Here is a 25,472-nt window from a genome sequence, read left to right on the forward strand (position 1 = left end):
AATACCTTGTTTCAAGATACTTCTCCTAAATTTTGGCCCTCTACACCTAGCTGTATCAGACCTAAAATTATATTATAAAGCAGCAGTCATAAAGATCATTTGGTACTGGCTAAGAAATATAGTAGTTGATCTAGGTTAGGTTCACGAGACACAATAGTCAATGACTATAATAAATCTAGTGTTGATAAACCCAATAACCCCAGATTTTGGGATAAGAATTCACTATTTGACAAAAATTTCTGGGAAAAGTGAGAAATTAGTATGGTAAAAACTAGGTATTGACCCACACCTAACACCCTATACCATGATAAGTTTGACTTGGGTTCATGATTTAGACATAAAGAGTGATACTATAAGCAAATTAGAAGAACAAAGGATAGTCTACCTCCCAAATCTATGGAAAAGGAAGGAATGTATGGCCAAAGAAGAACTAGAATAGAGTATGGAATGCAAAATGGATCATTTTGATTGTTAAGTTTAAAAGTTTTTGTACAAACAAAACCAATGCAGACAAAATTACAAAGGAAGCAATAAACTGAGGGGGGAGGATGTGACATATCCAAGGGTTTAGTAAAGGCCTCATTTCTAAAATATATACAAAATCAATTCAAATTTAAAAGAATTCAAGCCATTCTCCAGTTGATAAATGGACAAAGGATATGAACAGACAATTTTCAGATGAAGAAATTAAGACCATTTCTAGTCATATGAAAAAATGTTCTAAATCACTATTGATTTATTTATTAAATGCAAATTAAGACAAATCTGAGGTACCATTACACACCTCACAGATTGTCTAATAAGATGACAGGAAAAGATAATAATGAATGTTGGAGGGGATGTGGGAAAACTGGGACACTAATACATTGTTGGTGGAGTTGAGAACTGAACCAGCCATTTTGGAGAACAATTTGGAACTATGCCCAAAGAGTTAGTAAACTAGGCATTCCCTTTGATCCATCAGTGTCTCTTACTGGGCCTATATCCTAAAGAAATCATAAAAAAAGGGGAAAAGACCCATATGTGCAAAAATGTTTGTAGCAGCCCTTTTTTGTAGTGGTAAGAAACTGAAAATTGAGGAGATGCCCATTAGTTGGAAGATGGCTGAATAAGTTATTATGGTATGTGAATATTATGCAATAGTATTGTTCTATAAGAAGTAGTCAGCAGAATGATTTCAGAAAGGTCTGAAGAGATTACATGAACTGATACTAAGTGAAATGAGTAGAACCAGGAGAACATTATATACAGCAATAGCAAGATTATACCGTGGCCCTTTTCAACAGTGAGGTGATTCAGGTACAGAGTAGGCACTTAATAATCACTTGTTGATTGGGGAGTGTTTCATGACTTTTTTTTTCTAGGATTTTCACTGATTTTTCCATCATTAGGATTTTAGTTTCCTGTTAGTGATCTCTTCATTCACAATGTTGTAGTCATTACATGTTCTTGTCATTCTTCTATGACAGTTTTTACAAAGAAAAGGCTCCATTTTTTAAAGAATTCATAACAATAAAGAATAGCCCTTTTGCAAGGATTATTTCTTCTTTGAATTAAAGTCTCTACAAAATATCAAGTTCTCTCATCAAACCTCAGTCCCTTCTCCCTCATTTATCTGTTCCTTTTTTTCTTTTCCAGAAATCTTCTCTTTGTCTACCCACAGAGGCTCAACTTTGCTAACAAATTGGCATCTGCAAGGAACATTACAATTAAGATCCAATTTATGTGTGGAGAAGATGCTAACAATGCTATGCCGGTAATGTGTAAAATAAATAATTACCATAAGACAGAATAGGCAAAAAACAAAACACCACCAAAATCCCCTTGTGAATTTCAATTATAAATAGAGGACCTCAGAACTGTGTCCCCATGACATGCATACTGACTAGCTTAGTGTTCTAAAGTACCAAAAGGGCCAATCTCTTGACTATAAGCCATTCCTCCTTCATTGTGAAGATGGACAGAAACTTTTCCCCACAAGTAGCAGAAGATAAAAGTTGCATTCCTCACACAAGAGTCAAAGGCCACTATTTGGCTTATCACCTACATCCAAAGCTGCTTTCTAAAGTGGACATAGTGTCCATTGATCCAAGGTCCATTCTTATCAATTGGTCAATGTGGATAGCATAGACTGGACCTTTGATTTTATTGGTACAGGAAGCTTCAAATGAGCAATCTCCACTTGTCTACCAATGTATTAAATTGGGAGAGAATTGCCTGGATCACCAAGACATTAAATTGTAACAACCGTGCTGGCACCCAGGATACCCCAGAATCAGCCGGAGTCAGGATAAACAAAAATCCTCAGTCTTTATTTTTGGTCTTAGACACAGGTTTGAACAGGATGGAAGCAGATTCTCCGCTTCTCCCTCCTCTACCTCCAAGAGTCTCTCGCTTGTCTTACTCCACCCTCTAGTCCTTCCTACAATCCTCTATACACCAATCATTGAGCCAGTACGGATAGTGGAAAGGACCATTTTCTAAGAATATGCCCATAGAGTACTATCCAATCGGTAGTTAGCCTCAAGTGCTCAGCGGTCCTGACTTCCGTTCATTGACTCAACAGTTTCAGATATCCACATTAAATGACTTGTCCTGGGTCATATAGCCATTGTATGTAGACTCAGACTTTGAAACCAGATAGTATTAACTTTGGAACTGATTCTATCCCTTAATAGGAGGACAGGTGATACAGGGAGCAAGACCCCAGGACTTGAAATCAATTAAACTGTAATGCCGGAGAAACTGAACAAGACAGAGATTAGAGACCAATTCAATAGTTTATTAAATGGAGAGATAGTATACTGGGACCAATGGATCCATGTTTGGGCCCAGGGCTGGAGGGGACTATCATCTTAAAGAATCCAGCGCTAAGTATCTGAGAGCAAGCTTTTTTATAGGATAACAAGAACAATGGCATAATGGGGAAGGTACCTGTATGGGGATAACCTAATGGGGGGAGGCACCTAGGATGACACAATGGAGGGAGGTACTGGAGAGGTTACTGATATTCTAATGATGTCTAAAATGGATAAACCTTTATCCTGTCAAATATTAAAAAGGAATGACTATAACCTAAAGATATAAAACCTTTATCTTATCAGCCATTTAAGAGGGAATGATTATAGCCTAGGGTTTTGGGGCAGAGCAACTGAGGTAGACCTTTATCTCATCAAACATTAAGAGGGAAAGGTTATAACCTGAGGCAGATAGGACAATGGGGAAACTAGGTCAGGACATCAAAAGGGAACTGTGGCACAACAAAACCTCAAATCACATCACACAGTAGTGTGATCATGGGCAAGTCACTTAACCCCTCTGTGCCTAAATTTCCTCATTTGTAAAACAGGAATAATAATAATGATGATAAGAATAATAATAAATAATGATAGTAGCAGGTTCAATCAAGTGCAAAGGCTCAGAGTTTCTCAGCAGCAAACCATGTCTTATCTGAAGATCAATTTAGCTAAATTTAGAAAGAGGCCTGACAAGATTAGTCTCAGAATGATAAATTCTGAGGACTATAACTTACATATACCATCTCCCAAAAGGTAAAGTGATTTTGATCTGTGTCAGTTAGAGCCAGTACCCACACCAATAAAATGACAGATCCTTAATGGATTAGAATTAGAGAAGTAATTGTAAATAGATAAAGCACAGACCTCAGAGGGACTAGGAATGTCAAGATTTCCTTACTTGAAGTGTCTTAACATCCTGTGGTTAAAATTATTTTCTATTAACTCATTAAACTGGATTAAGCTATTCCTTGAGTTCATTTATTTTAGCTCCCCATGTAATAATGAACCATCATCTAATATTGGATCTCTCCTGCCTCTCATTGTATTCATAGAAAAGGCAGTTTTCCAGCACCTTCTTATAAGGGAGAACAGATAAGAGAAAAAGATACAGTAATGGGGGAGGTTTAGGATAATCAGAAAGGAAGCAAGGTTCCTGGGAGAATATTCTTTGACTTCTAGCTTCCCCTGGAAAATTAACTGTTCTTTTCCAAAGTAAAGAAAAAAAGGTCTAAGATCAGGGTTTGATAATGAAGTCAGAGAATTTTTTTAAAAGTACCAGATTCCAAACAGAGGATTAATACTTGCACATCCAGGCAATCTAAGAGTAGAATCTAGAACTCTTCATTCTCAGTTTAGTATACCAGATTGTTCTTGTTATGATTAAGATGTCTTGATAACATTCTATACACAGATATAACTGTTGTCTTGATTTCTTCTATTTGGGGGCACAGGTCATCTTTGGAAAATCTAATGGTCCTGAATTTTTAAAAGAAGTCTACACAGCCATCACATACCACAACAAGTAAGTATCATTTTTTACTCTCCTAAATGTCCTGTGCCTATTATTTTCTTTTACCTTTTTTTTTTTTCAAATAACAAGGATTTATTTTCTCTACCATTCCCCTTTTTCTTCCAACTTGGTAAAAAATAAAGAAAAACAAAACCCTTAAAACAAATACCATAATCAAGTAAAACAAAGTACCTCTTCATTAGGAGGAGGGCATGATGCTTCATCATTGATCCTCTGGAATTATGATTGATCATTGTATTGATATTGTTATTGTATAAATTGGTCTTCTGATTGTGCTTGTTAATCACTTCATGCCAAGCCTTAACAAAGTTTTCTAAAATCTTCCCTTTCATCATTTTTATGGCACAAGAATATTCCATTATATTCATATACCATAATTTGTTCAACATCCCTCTCCAAATTGATAAGTGCCCCCTCAATTTCCAATTGTTTTCCACTACAAAAAAAGAACTATTATAAATATTTTTGTTCATATTGATATGATCTATAATGTGGGGTTTGTCACCAAATGAGGCAGGTACCAAAAATTGGGGTTTAGACGTGTAAAGAATTCATAATGGCCATTCTCTTTGGCAAAAGGTAGATTTATTTAGTAAACAAAGTTACAGACAAATGAAGGGATACAATAGACACCTGGAATGGTGAATATGAAACAGAGTAGGAGAGCATATGAAAGACAAGTTCCTCAGTGCAACACACAATTATCCAGTAGAAAGCGAGCACTCCATGAGGTTGAGGCATGTCCTTAGCTGGCAGGCTAAATTTTTATTTTTTTTTTATTATAGTAACTTTTTATTGACAGACTCCATGCCAGGGTAATTTTTTACAACATTATCCCTTTCACTCACTTCTGTTCTGATTTTTCCCTCCCACCCTCCACCCCCTCCCCTAGATGGCAAGCAGTCCTATACATGTTGAATATGTTGTAGTATATCCTAGATACGATGTATGTGTGCAGATCCAAACAGTTTTCTTGTTGCACAGGGAGAATTGGATTCAGAAGGTAAAAATAACCCGGGAAGAAAAACAAAAATGCAAACAACAGTTTACATTCATTTCCTAGTATTTTTTTCTTTGGGTGTAGCTGCTTCTGTCCATCATTGATCAATTGAAACTGAATTAGGTCTCTTTGTCAAAGAAATTCACTTCCATCAGAATACATCCTCATACAGTATCATTGTTGACGTATATAATGATCTCTTGGTTCTGCTCATTTCACTTAGCATCAGTTCATGTAATTCTCTCCAAGCCTCTCTGTATTCATCCTGCTGGTCATTTCTTACAGAAAAATAATATTCCATAACATTCATATACCACAATTTATTTAGCCATTCTCCAATTGATGGGCATCCATTCATTTTCCAGTTTCTAGCCACTACAGACAGGGCTGCCACAAACATTTTGGCACATACTGGTCTCTTTCCCTTCTTTAGTATCTCCTTGGGGTATAAGCCCAGTAGAAACACTGCTGGATCACAGGGTAGGCACAGTTTGATAACTTTTTGGGCATAATTCCAGATTGCTCTTCAGAATGGTTGGATTCATTCACAGCTCCACCAACAATGCATCAGTGTCCCAGTTTTCTCGCATCCCCTCCAACAATCATCATTATTTTTTCCTGTCATCTTAGCCAATCTGACAGGTGTGTAGTGGTATCTCAGAGTTGTCTTAATTTGCATTTCTCTGATTAATAATGATTTGGAACACTCTTACATATGAGTGTTAATAATTTCAATTTCATCATCTGAAAATTGTCTGTTCATATCCTTTTACCATTTGTCAATTGGAGAATGGCTTGGTTTCTTATAAATTAGAGTCAGTTCTCTATATATTTTGGAAATGAGGCCTTTATCAGAACCTTTAACTATGAAGCTGTTTTCCCAGTTTGTTGCTTCCCTTCTAATCTTGTTTGCATTAGTTTTGTTTGTACAGAAGCTTTTTAATTTGATGTAATCAAAATTTTCTATTTTGTGATCAATAATGGTCTCTAGTTCGTCTTTAGTCACAAATTTCTTCCTCTTCCACAAGTCTGAGAGATAAACTATCCTATGTTCCTCCAATTTGTTTATAATCTCTTTCTTTATGTCTAAATCATGGACTCATTTTGATCTTATTTTGGGCAGGCTAAATTCTGAAAGGGACTTAGCACCCTAAAAGAGTTAGTTGTAAAGAGGAGAAGGAGGGTTGGGAAGCATAATGGAATTAGGAGAAGCATGGGGGGAGAGGTAAGGAAAAAGACACCATGAGGCAAAGTGCTATGGCCGGCTGACTAAAAGGAGAGTAGCAGCAACTTACTTTTATGGGGAAAATTTAACTTCAAGGACATGACTTGGATTCCTGACAGGGCATAGCAAGGTGAGACTGCTGGAGACCTCCCCAGAGGATGGGACCATGAAGCTAAATTGATCTCTATCAGAGCCTTGTGCTTGCTTGCCTGAGGGATCAATTCTTTAGTTTCTCTTGATCCAAAACAATATTCAGGGTCTCATCAATATGAGTCTCTTCTCTCTCTCTTTTGATCTCTTTTGTATATCTTCCAACCATTTTCATGATTTTTAAGCAAAGGCAGAAGTAGTTTGAGACTCAAATCCTTCATTTGTTTCTTTAGTTAAAAATCATGTTCATTTTTAAAGCAACTTTAAGTAGGAAAAACAGTCAGGAGGTAATCTTTAATAATAGATACTGAGCAGAGTCCCATAACAGTTTTCCAATTGTATTATTCCTATTTCACAGGTGCAAAACAGATTTGTTCGCTGCCCACTAAGGCAAAGATCAGACCCAAGAACTTTAATTATATATTTCCAGTTTATTATCTTTATTTCTGCAATAGCTTTTAGTTTATGAATTCTGTTTTTTGAGTAAATGGAAATTAGCCAGACATAAACTCTCCCTCAAAGCTTTCCCAGGATAAGAAAAGAATTTTGTAAAAATCAGTCAATCATCTGTAAACACTTATTAAGTCCCTACTATGTGCCAGGCACTGTGCTAAGTGCTAGAGATAAAAAGAAGCAAAAGACAGTGCCTGCCCTCAAGGAGTTTATAATCTAAGGGGGGAAAATGAAAGGAAAAATGATAAACAGTCAAGGACAGAGTTGTTGTAGGGGGTACCTTTGAAATCATAATTTATAGCAAGGATTTTCATTCATGCCTGATTCTTTGTGCTTTCCAAACAGGTCTCCAGATTTTTATGAAGAAGTGAAAATTAAATTGCCTGCTAAACTCACAGTCAATCACCATCTTCTCTTCACATTCTATCATATCAGCTGTCATCAAAAACAAGGCACTTCAATAGAAAGTCTCCTAGGATATTCAGTGAGTTGATTTAAAATCTAATGATTTACATTTCACTTTCCTTGGACCTTCAAAATCTCTGGAGAAATCAACAACCAAATCATATCATCTTCTCCTAACAAAATGTCCTAGATCCTATTATAGTGAAGGGCAGAAATAACAAAATGATCTTAATTTGGCAAATGACATATTCTCAGAAATGGAAAAGGCACACAGATAATAGATATTCGAAGAATGATCATTTACCCAATCTCATTACATACCTCTCCTTTTTCATGTTGTAATCTAGATGTGTCATGCAAGACAATTTTTTAATTAAGGAAATAATATGGTATTTTTGTACTATTAAACTATTTTAAAGTATAATAAACACTGATGATGTCATGGTAAAATATTTTCCAATAATGAAAAAAAATACATTTTCTTTGGAGCTGAATACAGAGAGGAGCAGCATTCCAGGGAATCATCGGTATTGCTGTTCTTGGAGCTATCAAGGGATTTAAAATGCAAAGAACTTGACAGAAATTATTGTCTAAATGAACACTAGTCAATGTCTATGAGCTACATGAGTTGTCAGAATGGGGAACTACAACAAATAACAATTTATTCCTTATGTCATCTGTTTCAGTGGTTGCCAATTCTCTTTAATGAACGCCTTCAAACTGGACCTTACTGTCTTCCTGTTGCTTTGGAAAAACTTCCTCCCAGCTACTCAATGCACTCCCCAGAGGTAATCAATAAACTTCCTTCCAACTGCTTTATATATTTCTTGTAGGTACCTGATTATTTTCATGTTGTCCTTTCAGTGCCAAACATTGTAAATGCTGATAGGGTGAACACAATCTATTTCTCCTCAAACAGAGGTCACTAACAATATATGTACAGAATTCTACCAGGAAGCAACATGAAAAAGCAGAAAATCCAAGAGATTTGGAATCAAAAAACATGGGTTTGAATTTCACCTCTGATATTTGCCACTTTTGTGATCCAAAGCAAATCACCCTTTGAGCTTCAATTTCTTCATCTGTAAAACAAGAGATTTAAACTAATTGAAATTGAAGGTCCCTTTTAGCTTTCAACATTTTATAAATTAAAAAAAAAATTTCACCCAACTCTCTTCAACAATGAGATGATTCAAATCAATTCCACTTGTTCAGAGATGAAGAGAGTCATCTACACCCAGAGAGTGGGAACATGGGAAGAGTGTGGAACACAACATGGCATTTTCACTATCTCTGTTATTTGCTTGCATTTTGTTTTCTTTCTCAGTTTTTCCTTTTCTTCCTTCTTGATCTGATTTTTCTTGTGCAGCAAGATGACTATATAGATATGTATACATATATTGGATTTGATATGTATTTCAGCATATTTAACATGTATTGGACTACCTGCCAGCTGGGGGTGGGGCGAGGGGAAGGAGGGGAATTTTTCAAGGGTCAATGTTGGAAGAATTACCCATGTATATGCTTTGTAAATAAAAAGCTTTAATAAAATAAAAAAATAAAAATAAATAAAATAAAAATTTCACCCAAGATATTTAAGTTCTTTATATTTTCCAAAAGGGCCCCCTTTAATAATAGTACACTCTATCTCTCTAACTCTCCTGGGTACCCAGGGAAGAGTCTTTGAAAAGAGAAATGTCAAAAAGAAGGGTATATTTTTCTATTTTTCAAAAACTAGATAGATAGAAAGATATCTTGATACGCTATATAAGACATTTATTTTATTTGTACATAGTTGTTTGCATGTTGTCTATCCATTAGATGTTGACCACCTTGAAAAAGGTAGCTGGTAGCAAAGTTGATAAATCTCTAGGCCTGGAGTAAGGAAGATCTGAGTTCAAATCCAGTCTTAGATATTTACTAGTTCTGTGACCCTAGGCAAATTACTTCGCTTCTGTTTGTCTCAGTTTCTTCAACTGTAAATGGGAATATTAATAGTCCCTTTCTCCCATGGTTGTTGTAAGGATCAAATGAAATAATATTTGTAAAACTCTATGCACAGTACTTGGAATGGTATGTTTGAGAGGTTGGTTTGAGTTGTTTTTCATTTATATGATCCCATTCGAGGTTTTCTTGACAAAGATACTGGAGCAGTTTGCCATTCCTTCTCCAGCTCATTTATAGATGAGGAAACTGAGCCAAACATAGTTAAATGATTTGCTCAGATCTTAATACAGCTAGTACATATCTGACACCAGATTTGAACTCATGAAGAAGAGTCTTCCTGAGTCCAGACCTAGTACTCTATCTACTCTATCCACCTGGCTGCCCCTACATAACTGGTACACATGGTATGTGGGAGATGCTTCATCAATGATTATTCCTGTCCCTCCCCTAATCTCTCAATAGCTTCTAATGTTGTACTTGAATTTAGTTATTATTGTTATTTTTCTTTTAAGTCATTTATTCAAGCAAACTTAAATAATTTATAACTCTATATGTTGCTGCCATTTAATAAGAAATGACAATTGTTATTGATCTCTCTTGTTTTTCTTTTCTCACAGAAGGTTCCTCCACAAAACTCTCCCTTTAAATGGGCTGAAGGACATAGAGGAGTATTTAACATTGAAGTCCTAGCTGTTTCTTCTGTCCATACCCAGGTAAGGGGCCAGAAGAAAATGGCTAATAGGGAATCAGATACAATAAATTCTGTTATGGGGCTCAAAAATAATTACTATTCTAAAGTAGAAAATGACAAATGAAAATCCCTTGGTTGTTTCTTATGTACTAGTGTTCTGTTGATGATCCCCTCAATATGGGTAGTCCCTTTACTGATATAAATACAACCTAAATCTGTAACTTAGTAGATATGATTTGGAGAGCTGCTTAAGGTTAAAGGGAGAATAAAGAATTTGGCTGTAGTCATCCAGCTTTGTGACAGCAGTAGGAAGTAAAACCAGGTCTTCATGGCTCCAACTTCAACTTTCTAGAGATCTACTCTGCTTTGGGTATTCCAATACAAATAAAAATTAATCAATTTAATTTCTTTATGAAGCATTCATAAAGCCTTGAAGTTTCATCTTTTTTAAAAAAAATTCCTTGCAAGTATCAAATGCCTGAATCAAATCCCTTACGATTAAACTAAGAAACTTTACAAAAAAAAAAAAAAAAAGTCATGTTAAGCAACTGTCCTTTCTACTACTACTAAAGTAAGTGACCCCTTCACTTAGGAAACTGGGAACATCTCACATGAACTTCCTCATCTCTACAACTATCATTTTCTAAACCTTTTCATTATCATAACTTCTCTCTTCTGTTTCCTTTTTTATAGAAAAAGAGGTATCCCTAGGGGTTATTGAAAGTTAGTCTCTCTTTGATCTCATTCCTTTCTGTATCCCCAAGGATTGTGCTTCAAAAATTATCTCATCTCCTTGGTGAACCTTTAAACTCTTCTCTCTCTGCTAATGGCCTTTCCATAGGCCTAAAAACATATTTAAATTTCCCAGTCCTAAAAACAAACAAATAGCTAAGTAGTATAATGGCTAGAGCACCAGCTCTGAAATTAGGAATATCTGAGTTTGAGTTTGGCCTCAGACACTTATTTGCTGAGTGATCCTGGGCTTAACCTCATTGCCTCCAAAAATAAAAAATAAAAAAAAAATACAAAAACCTTCCCTTGACCTTCTTATCCATCAAGCTACTATCTTGTCTTATAAGAGCTCCAGTCAGTAGCATATAAACTCCTTGAAGTTTTCAAAAGGTAAATGTAGAAAGCATTTAATAAATGTTTAATGATTGATTGATAATATCACTGTTCAGAAATTCTCAGCCTTTTGCTTCCTGTATATTGTACAGTCTTATGCTTACAATATGGTGCCACCTTTCTGGCCTTATCTCATCCTACTGCCTCTGCATACTCAATTCTAAGTGAACTGGAGTATTTTTATTATACTTTAATGGCATAGTGTGGTGTTCTTCTTCTTTTTTTATAATATATAATCGTTCTCTCTGGGAACAGGTTTCTTGGGGAGGTTTTCTGGAGGCAGCCTTAGTTTCCATTCAAAGTAATAATCACTTCAAATGCAGCCAGCTGATAAAATCCAAACGTTTATTTCTTATCTCTTTCCTTGAGCCCGGTTAGCTTTCTTAGAGGCCTATCTCTCTGCTTGGTTCCAAGAGCTCTTGCCACTAATCTTTTGTCTCTGCCAGCTTCAGCTCCTCTTCTTCCAAATACCTCCTTAGTGCTCTCTCCTTTTATTTGCCTATTAAATACCTCAAATACTTTAAACCTCAAATAAAACACTACCTTCTCCAGGAATAGTATGGCAGAAAGTATGACCCGCACTTAACATTGTACATAAGAACAATGATAAGATCAAAATGAGTTCATGATCTAGGCATAAAGAATGAGATTATAAATAAATTAGAAAAACATAGGAGAATTTACCTCTTAGACTTGTGGAGGAGGAAGGACTTTGTGATCAAAGAAGAACTAGAGATCATTATTAGAATAGAATAGAAAATTTTGATTATATCAAGTTAAAAAGCCTTTGTACAAACAAAACTAAAGCAGACAAGATTAGAAGGGAAACAAGAAACTGGAAAAACATCTTTACAGTTAAAGGCTCTGATAAAGGCCTCATTTCCAAAATATATAGAGAATTTACTCTAATTTATAAGAAATCAAAGCCATTCTCCAACTGATAAATGGTCAAAGGATATGAACAAGTTTCAGATGATGAAATTGAAACTTTCTAGTCATATGAAAAGGTGTTCCAAATCATCATTGATCAGAGAAATGCAAATTAAGACAACTCCGAAATACCACTACATACCTCTCAGATTGGCTAAGATGACAGGAAAAGATAATGACGAATGTTGGAGGGGATGAGGGAAAACTGGGACACTGGTGCATTGTTGGTGGAGTTGTGAAAGTATTCAACCATTCTGGAGAGCAATTTGGAACTATGCTCAAAACGTTGTGGATTATTTCTAATAGCTTTTTAGTAGAGAATTTCTGGGGTTCTCTAAGTATACCATCATATCTGCAAAGAGTGATAATTTGGTTTCCTCATTACTACTCTTTGTCAACTCATTGCTGAAGCTAGCATTTCTAATACAAGATTGAATAGTAATAATGATAGTGGGCAACCCTGTTTCATTCCTGATCTTATTGGGAATGGTTCCAGTTTATCCCCATTACCTAAGATGCTTACTGATGGTTTTAAATAAATGCTATTGACTATTTTAAGTCCATTTATTCCTATATTCTTTAGTATTTTTAATAGGAATGGGTGTTGGATTTTATCAAATGCTTTTTCTGCATCTACTGAGTTGATCATATGGTTTCTGTTAACTTGGTTACTGATATAGTCAATTATGCTGATAGTTTTCCTAATATTGAACCAGCCCTGCATTACTGGTATAAATCCTACTTGGTCATAGTGTATTATCCTGGGAATGATTTTCTTTTGTAATCTTTTTTGCTAATAATTTATTTAAGATTTTTGCATCAATGTTCATTAGGGAGATTGGTCTATAATTTTCTTTCTCTGTTTTCATTCTACCTGCTTTAGGTATCAGTACCATGTCTGTGTCATAAAAGGAATTTTGTAGGACTCCTTCATTCTCTGTTTTTTCAAATAGTTTATATAGCATTGGAGTTCATTGTTCTTTAAATGTTTGGTAGAATTCACATATAAATGCATCTGCTCCTGGGGATTTTTACTTAGGAAGTTGATTAATAGCTTATTCTATTTCTTTTTCTAAAATGGGACTATTTAACCAATTTACTTCCTCCTCTGTTAATCTGGGCTACCTTAATTTTTGTAGGTGTTCCTCTATTTCACTTAGGGTTATCAAATTTATTGGTATAAAGTTGGGCAAAGTAACTCCTAATTATTGCTCTAATTTCTTCTTCATTAGTGAAAAGTTCTCCCTTTTCATTTTTGAGACTAACAATTTGATTTTCCTCTTTCATTTTTCTAATCAAATTTACCAAAGGTTTATCTATTTTGTTGGTTTCCCTAATCCAAATTTTCCTGAGACTCTACATGACTCTTCTTCATCTAGTAGGTACTTAAATAATTGTTTTAATTTACATATTAAACATTCATTCCAGGGATAGATCACTTTCTCTCTCTCTTGGAATTTTTTTTGACATATATCTTGGTTATATTTCATTAGACCTTTTTTTCCCTACCTTAATTCATCAGCTCACCAATTGCTTCTTAATCAGGATGCCTGGTCAACAGTCCTCCTTCCTTAATAATGTGCGTGCCCAAGATGTTGGCATTTGTTCAGAGAACACTACATTCCAATTTTCCATTCAATTAATATTTATTGAGCACCTGTAGTGTGCATGCAGTCATACTAAGTGATGTCATACCCTTAGATCTAGCCATCTCAAAGGCATTTGCTATTGTACTTCTCTTTTCTTCCTCCAAAGTACATTTAATAATTTTTATTCATCTCCAATTCACTATTTAGAATATTGACCTGCGCTACTTCCCTAGCAACAGGCAATCACCCATGTCCTCTTATATTTGCCTATACAGGACAACCATCTAGAGAAGTTTTTTACTCTCTGTCACTCTCTGGAAAGTCAAGTTACTTTTCCCATCAGAGTGCTGGACCAAAAGATCACAGAAGCTAACCTGGAACATGAACTGAAATTGAGTATCATCTGTCTGAATTCCTCCCGCCTGGAGCCCCTCGTGTTGTTTCTGCACCAGATTTTAGATAAGCTTTTTCAGCTGTCTATACAACCCATGGTCATTGCAGGCCAGACAGGTACTTTGGACTAGCATCAAGATCTGGGGAAAGAATGCTGGAATCAGAAAGGAAGCAGGGGGAAAACAACCTAAATGCCTAGATAGGAGTTCTTAAAATTGTGCTGAAAAGGGATGAAATATAGGTGCTGCCTCTTCAGGCAGATTTTCTCCCCATTTCCTGCCCTTGCTAAAAAGAAAGTCAATAATGGCAATTCTAGTCAAAGGCCTAGAAGTGTAATAAGAATGTGAAGAAAAGAAGTGGGGATTAGTGTTGGGTATATGCTCTGAATGATTCTGAATGAGATTAGAGAAACTGTAAATTAAAAATGCATGAGGGGCAGCTAGATGGTGCAGTGGAAAGAGTTCCTGCCCTGGAGTCAGGGGGACCTGAGTTCAAATCCAACCTCAGACACTTAATCCTGTGTGACTCTGTGGGACCCTGTGCAAGTCACTTAACTCTAATTGCCTCAGCAAAAAAACAAAACAAAACAAACAGCCAAAAAAAAACCACATGAGGTTAGGAAATGAAAATAGTTGTAGCAAGTGATCATTCAGCAGTGGCCTGAGAGCAAAAATGAAGTGAGAATAAAGTACACAGGAAGGGCTAAAGCTGTGTTATAATTACCCTGACAATAGAGATTATTTCTTCTTCTTTTTTTAAGTTCCTAAAACAAATTAGGAGGGTTGCTAGGTGACACAGTAGATAGTGTTCTCTCATCTAGAATCAGAAAGATTCATCTTCCTGAGTTCAAATGCAGCCTTAGACACTCACCAACTGTGTGGAGAAGACAATGGCAAACCACTCTAGTATCTTTGCCAAGTAAACCCTCTCTTCCTTCCTACCTTCCATCCTTCCTTTCTTTTTCCCTCCCTCTTTTCCTCCCTGTCTTTCTTCCTTTCCTTCCTTCTTTCTTTTTCTTCTTCTCTCTTTCCTTCCCCTTCCCTTCACCCATATAGATTATCATACTCCTTTTTGTGGATAGGAGAGAGAAAAACCTGGAATCCTTTAACTAGATTTATTTTAATCTTTGTTGTAGGTATAATCTTAAGTGTTAGGAGACCAGGAAGATGAAGGAGAGAGGGACATGTAGTAATTAGCAAGGAGACCGGGCTCTATCAGAATTATAGAAAACTTCCCCAGCCTTCAGTGAGGACAATGGCATAGACTGGACTTGTTTGATTAGGAGTTTGGGTTAAGTCAAAAATCTAAATTCTGTCTTAATTCCTTTGAGAACCTGAATGCTGACATTATCTTTCTCTTTGTTCTCCAGCTAACTTTTCCCAGTTTGCCTTTGAATCTGTGGTTTCAATAGCAAACAGTCTTCACAACAGCAAGGACCTGAGTAAGGACCAACATGGGCGGAACTGCCTCTTGGCCTCATATGTGTACTATGTTTTCCGCCTTCCTAATGTTCACAGGGAAGTGTCAAAATCAGGTAATGCTGAACACAATTTGGTATAATTACTTGTCAATTATTTTTGGCTTATAATCACCTCTCTTCTTGCCGCCTTCCCTTTTTCCCTCCCCTCCTTCCCCCTTTTTCCCCCAACACTGATGTGATTCATTTGAGGACAATGTTGAATGAATGATTGGTCCCCTGCAGTACCAAGTTATGCCAAGGCAAATGAAATGATCTTGAAAACAATAAAAATATAACGGATAATGATAATAATATCTGGGATAGATTTGTGGGTTTAGGGGGAGCTTTATTAGTTTGGGGGGCTCAGACTTATGATTTTATCAATGTGAACAGTATCAGTATTGTTTGATTGATGTGGACAACTCCCCTACCATTGAAGCAGGTCAACAACTCATCTCTGCATTATAGTCTTAGATTGCTGCTTGAAACAATGGGAGTTTGAACAACTCATCTATGCTCACAGGTTGTCTGGGCTGGAGATAGGACTCAGATCTCAGATCCAGATCTACCTGATTTCAAGGGTAACTCTCTCTTTGTTTTGCTGCACTGTTCCATACAAAGGACAATATCTTTGCTCTAAGATCTTGACAAGGAGACTTTGCTCTTCTTGAGGTGCATAAAAATCTGGCCTTTCAGTCATACTCAATAGAGTTGCCCAGGAACCAAAGAAGTTTCCCTCCTCATTTCTGCTTTTCTTGACTGACTCAACTAAACTTTATCTCCCATAGAAAACTTTTCCCAACCCCTTTCAATTCTCCCTTTACTAATTATTTCCTATTATATATGTATTTGTATACTGTTGTTTGCGTGTTGTCTTCCCATTAACTGTGAGCCCTTTGGGGCTTCCTTTCATATCCCCAGCAATTAGAACAGTGCCTGACACATGGTAGGTACTTTTTGCTGGGGGAGAGAGTTTGTTTGTTTTTCAGCTAGGTGGTGCAATGGATAACATGATGAGCTGGTAGTCAAGAAGACTCAATCTTCCTGAATTCAAATCTGGCTTCAGACATTTCCTAACTGTCACTTATCCCTATTTGTCTCAAATCTAATTCACAGGGAAGTTTTGTCATCACACTCATAATATCATTGGTCCTCTGGAGAATGAAGAATAAATAACAAATGAGCTGGAGAAAGAAATGGCAAACCATTCCAGTATCTTTGCCAAGAAAACCACATGAAGAGTCAGACATGATTGAAAACAACTGAACAAAAAACAGCAGTTTAAGGGTTGCGAAGCATTCTACATATGTGATAAGTGCTTTGCTGTTCAAAACAACCCAATGAGATAAATGCTATTTTTATTCCTATTTTACAAATGAGGGAATTGCCACTGAGAGAAGTTCATGTAGTAAATGTCTGAGGCAGGATTCATTCTTAGATCTTTCAGTCTTTAAGTTCAGCATTTTCTTTCCATCATGCCATCCTCCACTGTGGTCTCTGGATAAGGTCACCAGAGGCACCACTTAAACCTAGTTTTTCTTTGCTCCAAGACCAGCTTTCTCTATATTTAATAAGGTTGTATCACTTATCTTTGTAATTTTTCTATGAGCTCTATAGAACTTTAAACTGAAAAGGGACTTTATCAAGCAATTATGTTTCCTTATTTTAATTTCGGTTTGATTGACTCATAGGATCATATATCATAAATGTATAACTGAACTGAGCTCATTTACTTCAGCCCTTTCATATTATAAATGAAAAACCAAGGCTTGTGGGAAAAAATTGATAAGTCACATGGTAATAAGTAGACGGGTCAAGATTTGAACTTAGGTCCTTTGATTCCATACACTCATAGCTTATTGATGACTTTCATTTTTTGCAGTCATTTCCCAATATAATCCCCACTTTTCTTGTAAGCAATGTTAAGAAAAATTCTTGTTAACATTGTGTCTGATTGTTCATGACCCTATTTGAGATTTTCTTGGCAAATATAATGGAGTGGTTTGCCATTTCTTTCTTTTTTATTATTATTTTTTATTAAACCTTTTTCTTTTCAAAATATATGCATGGATAATTTTTCAACAATAATCCTTGCAAAACCTTATTTTCCAATTTCCCCTTCCTCCTCCACCCCCTCCTTAGATGGCAAATGATCCAATATATATTTAACATGGTAAAAATATATGTTAAATCTGATATATGCATATATATTGATACAATTATCTTGCTGCACAAGAAAAATCAGATCAAAAAGGAAAAAAATGAGAAAGAAAATAAAATGCTAGAAAATAACAAGAAAAAGAGTGAAAATGCTATGTTGTGATCCACACTCAGTTCCCACAGTCCTCTCTCTGGGTATAGATGGCTCTTATCATCACAAGATCATTGGAACTGGCCTGAATCATCTCATTGTTGAAAAGAGCCATGTTCATCGGAATTGAACATCATATAATCTTGTTGCCATGTACAATGATCTCCTGGTTCTGCTCATTTCACTTAACATGAGTTCATATAAATCTCTCCAGGCATCTCTGAAATTATCCTGCTGATTTTTTCTCATAGAACAATAATATTTTATAACATTCATATACCATAACTTATTCAGCCATTCTGCAACTGATGGGCATCTACGCAGTTTCTAGTTTCTTGCCACTACAAAAAGGGCTGCCACAAACACTTTTGTACATGTGGGTCCTTTTCCCTTCTTTAAGATTTCTTTAGGACCTCATATCCAAAATATATAGAGAATTGACTCTAATTTATAAAAAATCAAGCCATTCTCCAATTGATAAATGGTCAAAGGATATGAACAGACAATTCTCAGATGAAGAAATTGAAACTATATCTAGCCATATGAAAAGATGCTCCAAGTCATTATTAATCAGAGAAATGCAAATTAAGACAACTCTAAGATACTACTACATACCTGTCAGACTGGCTAGAATGACAGGGAAAGATAATGAGGAATGATGGAGGGGATATGGGAAAACAGGGATACTAATACATTGTTGGTGGAATTGTGAATATATCCAGCCATTTTGGAGAGCAATTTGGAACTATGCTCAAAAAGTTATCAAACTGTGCATACCCTTTGATGCAATGTTACTACTGGGCTTATATCCCAGAGAGATTATAAAGAAGGGAAAGGGACCTGTATGTGCCAAAATGTTTGTGGCAGCCCTTTTTATAGTGGCAAGAAACTAGAAACTGCGTAGATGCCCATCAGTTGCAGAATGGCTGAATAAGTTATGGTATATGAATGTTATAAAATATTTTTTCATAGTGGGTAGAAGCTGGAAAATGAATGGATGCCCATCAATTGGAGAATGGTTGGGTAAATTGTGGTATATGAATAATATGGAATATTATTGTTTGGTAAGAAATGACCAGCAGGATGAATACAGAGAGGATTGGCGAGACTTATATGAACTGATGCTGAGTGAAATGAGCAGGACCAGGAGATCATTATATACTTGAACAACAATACCATATGATGATCAATTCTGAGGAACCTGACCATCTTCAGCAATGAGATGAGCCAAATCAGTTCCAATGGAGCAGTAATGAACTGAACCAGCTACACCCAGCGAAAGAACTCTAGGAGATGACTAAGAACCATTACATCGAATTCCCAATTCCTATATTTTTGCCTGCCTGAATTTTTGATTTCCTTCACAGGCTAATTGTACAATATTTCGGAGTCCAATTCTTTTTGTACAGCAAAATAATGGTTTGGACACGTATACTTATTTTGTATTTAATTTATCCTCTAATATATTTAACATGTATTGGTCATCCTGCCATCTAGGGGAGGGGGTGGAGGGAAGGAGGGGAAAAATTGGAACAAAAGGTTTGGCAATTGTCAATGCGGTAAAATTACCCATGCATATAACTTGTAAATAAAAAGCTGTTAAAAAAAATTTTTTTTAAAGAAAAAAAAAAGATCTCTTTGGGTTATAAGCCTAGTAAAAAATACTGTGGGATTAATCATTTCTTTCTCTAGCTCATTATACAGATGACGAAACTGAGGCAAATAGGGTTAAGTTATGTGTCTTTAATTGTTCTGCTTCAGTTTCCCTGAATTATTCTGCCTCAATCTTCCTGATGGCAACCCCGCTTCCTGACCATTAGGAATGATATAATTAGGGCTGGAAGCCCTGACCATTAGCATTCCATAGATCCTTAAAATGCAAATGGTTTCAAGATGGGAGGGGATGGGGCATATCATCTATTTCAGACATCCTGGTTCTTGGTCCTCCCAACTTATCAGGATTTATGATCCTTCCTTACCCCCAACCTATCAAAACCGAATTATGTTCCATTCCTAGAAGTTCCCACTCACTAGAGCTCTAACCCCACCCTGCTTTGTTCCCCTGATTGCTGGAGCCCTATAAGAATCCCTGGAATCCATCACTCACTGCTGGATGCTTTGTCAAGAGTCCCATCTAGTCAACATGGATCCTGTTTTGCCCTCCAATCAATCTCTCACTAAAATAAAATATTAAAAACTCTCTAATCTCTATCTTGCTTCAGTTTCTCCAGCATTACAAAGAAGCTTGCCCAGGGTCACAGCTAATAAATGTCTGGACCAGATTTGAACTCAAGTCTTCCAAACTCCAGTCTTAACAGCTATATCCACTGTACTACCTAGTTGATCTACATAAAAATCATGTCTGATGGCATGTGCACAATTCCACACCTATTGTTTCCCTCCACCACTCGATAAAGACAAAGGAAATTATTTCATCCTCTCCATTTTATAAACAAAGAGGCTAAGAAAAATTAAATAACTTATCCAAGGTCATCCAGCTGATAAATAGGAGAGTCAGCATCACAGTCAACATATCCTGAAATGTTTCTCCCATACTAAGACTACCCTTCACTTGACAAGGATGCTGTTTGCTAAACAGATGTTCATTAAATTATTTTGCCAATTTTCCCCTCTCTCACTTACTGAATATGTCTGATGGATGTGATGAAGCCACTAGTTCCAATCACCCAGATCCTCGCTACCATACATTTGGACGAACTTCAGTAGCAGCTGTGAATTCCAAACTCCTGCAGGCCCGGGTGATGAGCAACAGTAATCCAGACATTGCTGGGATACATACTTCACCAGATGAAGAAGTTAAAAATATCATGTCTTCAAAGGTATGGAGAGAATAAGGAAGTTTTGCCATAAATTATTTTAATTTTTCATGGATTCCTTTTATTTTTTTGAGTTTAATGTTGACTATGGTATATTTTATTTTATTTTATTTATTATTTTTTAATTTATTTTTATATGCATGGGTAATTTTACAGCATTGACAATTGCCAAACCTTTTGTTCCAATTTTTCCCCTTCTTTCCCCCATTCCCTTGCCCCGATGGCAGGTTGACCAATACATGTTAAATATGTTAAAGTATAAATTAAATACAATATAAGTACATGTCCTAACAGTTATTTTGCTGTACAAAAAAAAATCAGACTTTGAAATAGTGTACTATTAGCCTGTGATGGAAATCAAAAATGCAGGTGGACAAAAATAAAGGGATTGAGAATTCTATGTAATGGTTCATAGTCATCTCCCAGAGTTTTTTCGCTGAGTGTAGCTGGTTCAATTCATTGCTGCTTTATTGGAACTGATTTAGTTCATCTCATTGCTGGAGATGACCACGACCATCAGAATTGATCATCATATAGTATTTTGTTGAAGTATATAATGATGATCTGGTCCTGCTCATTTCACTCAGCATCAGTTCATGGAAGTCTCTCCAGGCCTTTCTGAAGTCATCCTGCTGGTCATTTCTTAGCAAACAATAATATTCCATATTATTCATATACCACAATTTACAATTGATGAGCATCCACTCAGTTTCCAGTTTCTGGCCACTACAAAGAGACCTGCCACAAACATTCGTCCATATATAGGTCCCTTTCCCTTCTTTAAGATTTCTTTGGCATATAAGCCTAATGGAAACACTGCTGGATCAAAGGGTATGCACAGTTTGATTACTTTTTGAGCATAGTTCCAAATTGCTCTCCAGAATGTCTGGATGTATTCACAATTCCACCAACAGTGTATTAGTGTCCCTGTTTTCCCATATCCCCTCCAATATTCTGCATTATCTTTCCCTGTCATTCTAGCCAATCTACAGGTGTGTAGTGGTATCTCAGAGTTGTCTTAATTTGCATTTCTTTGATTAATAATTACTTGGAGCATCTTTTCATATGGCTAGAAATAGTTTCAATTTCTTCATCTGAGAATTGTCTGTTCATATTCTTTGACCATTTATCAATTGGAGAATGGCTTGATTTCTTATAAATTAGAGTCAGTTCTCTATATATTTTGGAAATGAGGCCTTTATCAGAACCTTTGACTGTAAAAATATTTTCCCAATTTATTGCTTCCCTTCTAATCTTGTCTGTATTAGTTTTGTTTGTACAAAAACTTTTCAATTTGATGTAATGAAAATTTTCAATTTTGTGATTGGTAATGATCTCTAGTTCTTCTTTGGTCATAAATTCCTTCCTCTTCCACAGGTCTGAGAGGTAAACTATCCTAAGTTCTTCCAATTTATTTATAATCTCATTCTTTATGCCTAGATCATGAACCCATTTTGACCTTATATTGATGTACGGTGGGTCAATGCCTAGGTTCTGCTATACTAATTTCCAATTTTCCCAGCAAATTTTTTCAAGTAGTGAGTTCTTATCCCAAAAACTGGTGTCTTTGGGTTTGTCAAACACTAGATTGTTAAAGTTATTGGCTGTTTTGTCCTTTGAACCTAACCTATTCCATTGATCAACTAGTCTATTTTTTAGCCAATACCAAATGGTTTTGGTAACTGCTGCTCTATAATATAATTTTAGATCTGGTACAGCTAGGCCACCTTCATTTGATTTTTTTTTTCATTAATTCCCTTGAAATTCTTGACCTTTTGTTTTTCCATATGAACTTTGTTGTTATTTTTTGTAGGTCATTAAAATTGTTTTTTGGGGAATCTGATTGGTATAGCGCCAAATAAATAGATTTGGTAGTATTATCATCTTTATTATATTTGCTCTCCCTATCCAAGAGCATTTAATATTTTTCCAGTTGGTTAGATCAGACTTAATTTGTGTGGAAAGTGTTTTATAGTTTTGCTCATAAAGTTTCCGATTTTCCCTTGGGATGCCTTTTATTTTAATTTTACTCATATGCATCTGAAATGGAATTCATTACTTTTCTTCCTAAACCTTCCTTACTTCATACCTTCCCTGTTACCATAGAGGACAACACCATCCTCTCAGCTCACTATGTAGGGGTCCTCCCTGAATTCCTTCATTATTCTCTTACACCCCATATTCAAGTTGTTCCCAAAGCCTTGTTGATCTCCCTTTTGCAATATCTATTGAATATACCCCTTCTCCATGACAGTGCCACTTTTCTAGTGCAAGTTCTCATCACCTTATACCTGGACTACTGCAGCAGTCTATTGCTGGGAAAATTTCCCACCTCTCCTTTCTTCCCTTCAATCTTCCATTCATCTATTAAGGTGATTTCAGTGAAGTTTAGGTCTGACCATGTCTTGCCTCTCCTCAGTAAATCCCTATTACTTCCAAGATCAAATAAAAAATGAGTTTGGCATTCAAAGCCCTTTGTAACCTAGCTTCCTTTTACCTTTTCAGTCTTCTTCGACCTTACTCCCCACCACCTGCTCTTCAGTCTAGTGACAATGGCTTCCCAACTGTTCCATGAATAAAACAATCTTTATCTTGGTTTCAGGATTTTTCTCTGTTTGTCCCTCATGCCTTCTCAACTCTGCCTACAGACCTCCCTAGCTTCTGTTAATCCCAACTAAAATCTTACCTTCTACAGAAAGTCTTCCCCAATACTTTTAAAATCTGCCTTCTCTTTGTTAATTGTGTCCTATTTGCCCTCTCTATAGCTTGTTTTGTATATATATGTTTGCCTGTTGATTCCTTCATTAGATTGTAAGTTCCTTGAAGGCAGAGACTGACTCTCACCTATTTTTGTGTCTCTGACACTTAGAATAGTGCTTGGCACATAATGGACTCTTAAATGTTGATTGATAGCCTCCTAACCCTGTTTTGAACTGGGTTTTGATTTGCTTTGATTTGAACTGGCAATTCTATACATTTTGCTTCTGTTGCCCTCAGCTTTCTACAAAAAATACCCTATTCTGCTTCACCTGTTTTCTGGGACCAATACTGGTTATTTCAGTTGCCCACAGCTTGATTTCCTTTTAATTTTTTTGTTGTTGTTTGTTTGTTTTTGTTGTTGTTATTTACACCTTATTCTCATCTTATAGGTTGTTGACTGGGTTTTTTTATTTGGGGCAATTTTAATTCATAGAGATCTGTCATGTTTCTCTGAATTCTTCATATTTCCTTTTAAAACTTTTTTTATTTTTAAAGTCTCCTCTAAAGAAAAAAAGTTGCAATGGGAACTATCAGGATTTTTTTACCTCCTCACATTCTATTTCTAGAATGACTCATTGTCATGGCAGGATGATTTAAAGCATTAAGCTATAATGTTCCTATTGTTGCTTTCTTTTGAAAGGTCATTCAAGGCTGTATTTTTTAAAAATACTACATACTGGTTCCGGTCTAATTAAGGCAAAGTACAGTTGGATGACCACCTCCTTACTCAAATTGATTACCAGGAGGTATCTCTTGATACAAACAGAAAGCATTTATTCAATCCTTATAAGAAGGAGTCCAAGCACATCAACTAGACAGTCCATATGTGGCACATGGCAGAAACAGAGAATGGCTTATATATCAGAAAAGATATGGATACAATCCCCCTTCTTGCTGATTTTTAAATTCATTAGATGGACTGAAAAGGAAGTAACCATTGACCAATGGTCAACAACCTGTCTACTTCTTGGGGGTTAAGTGACTTCCTGAAGCTTAGATTTAGGGTTTCACTTTTTCTGCCCAAAAGCCCTCTGAGAATAGGGATCACGTGAGTTTCTGAAATTTAGGCCTAGGGTCCTACAGAAATCTTTACTTGGGATCTCATTCAAGATCATGGCTGACCATGATCTTCCTATCTTGCCCTTGTGAAGTCAACTTTTCAAACCTAAGTATAATTCTCAATAGTACCAACCAAGAGGAAAACAATAAAAGGAAATAATAAACTGAGCTCCTAAGACAGTTCTTAAAGTGAATGAACAATTCTGGGGGTTCCAGGTCTGCCAAATTGAATAAAATTCAGAGACTGTTTCTTCATGTGATTATCATATATTGTAGTTTTAGTGAAAAAAAAATCATTCTTTAAAAAGAAATAAGCATAACTAAAAATTTTTCCTTCATCTGCTTTTTATATTCATATTAATAGCCAGAAATTAATAGCACTACCAGGAAGTCAGTTTTCTATCAGAGACAGAAAGTAAGGTCATGCCATCCCAACTTCCAATGTTGACTTTCTATTCATCATGTCATTCTGCCTATCATTATCTCTTTGGAAGTTTTACTATCTTCAGATGACCTATTTGACAAAATTAATGAAAACAAAAACTATGTAGATTATAGCCACAATTTTTTTCATTAACCTGTAGCTTTAGGAGGTAAATCTAATAAGAAAATACATGCATCTAGTTTGGGATTGCCCAGATGACCTGGTGGATACATGCTAGGATGTGCCAAGGTTATCTGGAAAACAAGTAGAGGCTATATTGACTGCTACTCATGGAATCCCATGTTGGCACTTGATTAAAAATGGATTAATTATTCTTGGTGGTGCTGCTATCCTTGATGCCCATCACTGTAATCCCCAGTCTTGT

The 25,472-nt window shown here is 36.0% G+C and overlaps 1 protein-coding gene across 7 annotated transcripts in view; it reads left to right on the forward strand.

Annotated features, from left to right (window-relative positions):
- DOCK8 (dedicator of cytokinesis 8) overlaps nucleotides 1-25,472 on the forward strand; it is a 307,293-nt gene that overhangs the window by 176,584 nt on the left and 105,237 nt on the right. For all 7 annotated transcript variants that reach the window (XM_031943861.1, XM_031943857.1, XM_031943889.1 and 4 more), the window contains 8 exons: nucleotides 1,639-1,756; nucleotides 4,250-4,320; nucleotides 7,503-7,641; nucleotides 8,249-8,350; nucleotides 10,127-10,222; nucleotides 14,120-14,354; nucleotides 15,607-15,771; nucleotides 20,678-20,847. In XM_031943861.1, the coding sequence (XP_031799721.1) occupies nucleotides 1,639-1,756; nucleotides 4,250-4,320; nucleotides 7,503-7,641; nucleotides 8,249-8,350; nucleotides 10,127-10,222; nucleotides 14,120-14,354; nucleotides 15,607-15,771; nucleotides 20,678-20,847 (1,096 nt within the window). The remainder of the gene's footprint in view (nucleotides 1-1,638; nucleotides 1,757-4,249; nucleotides 4,321-7,502; nucleotides 7,642-8,248; nucleotides 8,351-10,126; nucleotides 10,223-14,119; nucleotides 14,355-15,606; nucleotides 15,772-20,677; nucleotides 20,848-25,472) is intronic.

The sequence above is a fragment of the Sarcophilus harrisii genome, chromosome 1 (genome assembly GCF_902635505.1).
Source record: "Sarcophilus harrisii chromosome 1, mSarHar1.11, whole genome shotgun sequence".
In the NCBI taxonomy this organism is placed as follows: Eukaryota; Metazoa; Chordata; class Mammalia; order Dasyuromorphia; family Dasyuridae; genus Sarcophilus; species Sarcophilus harrisii.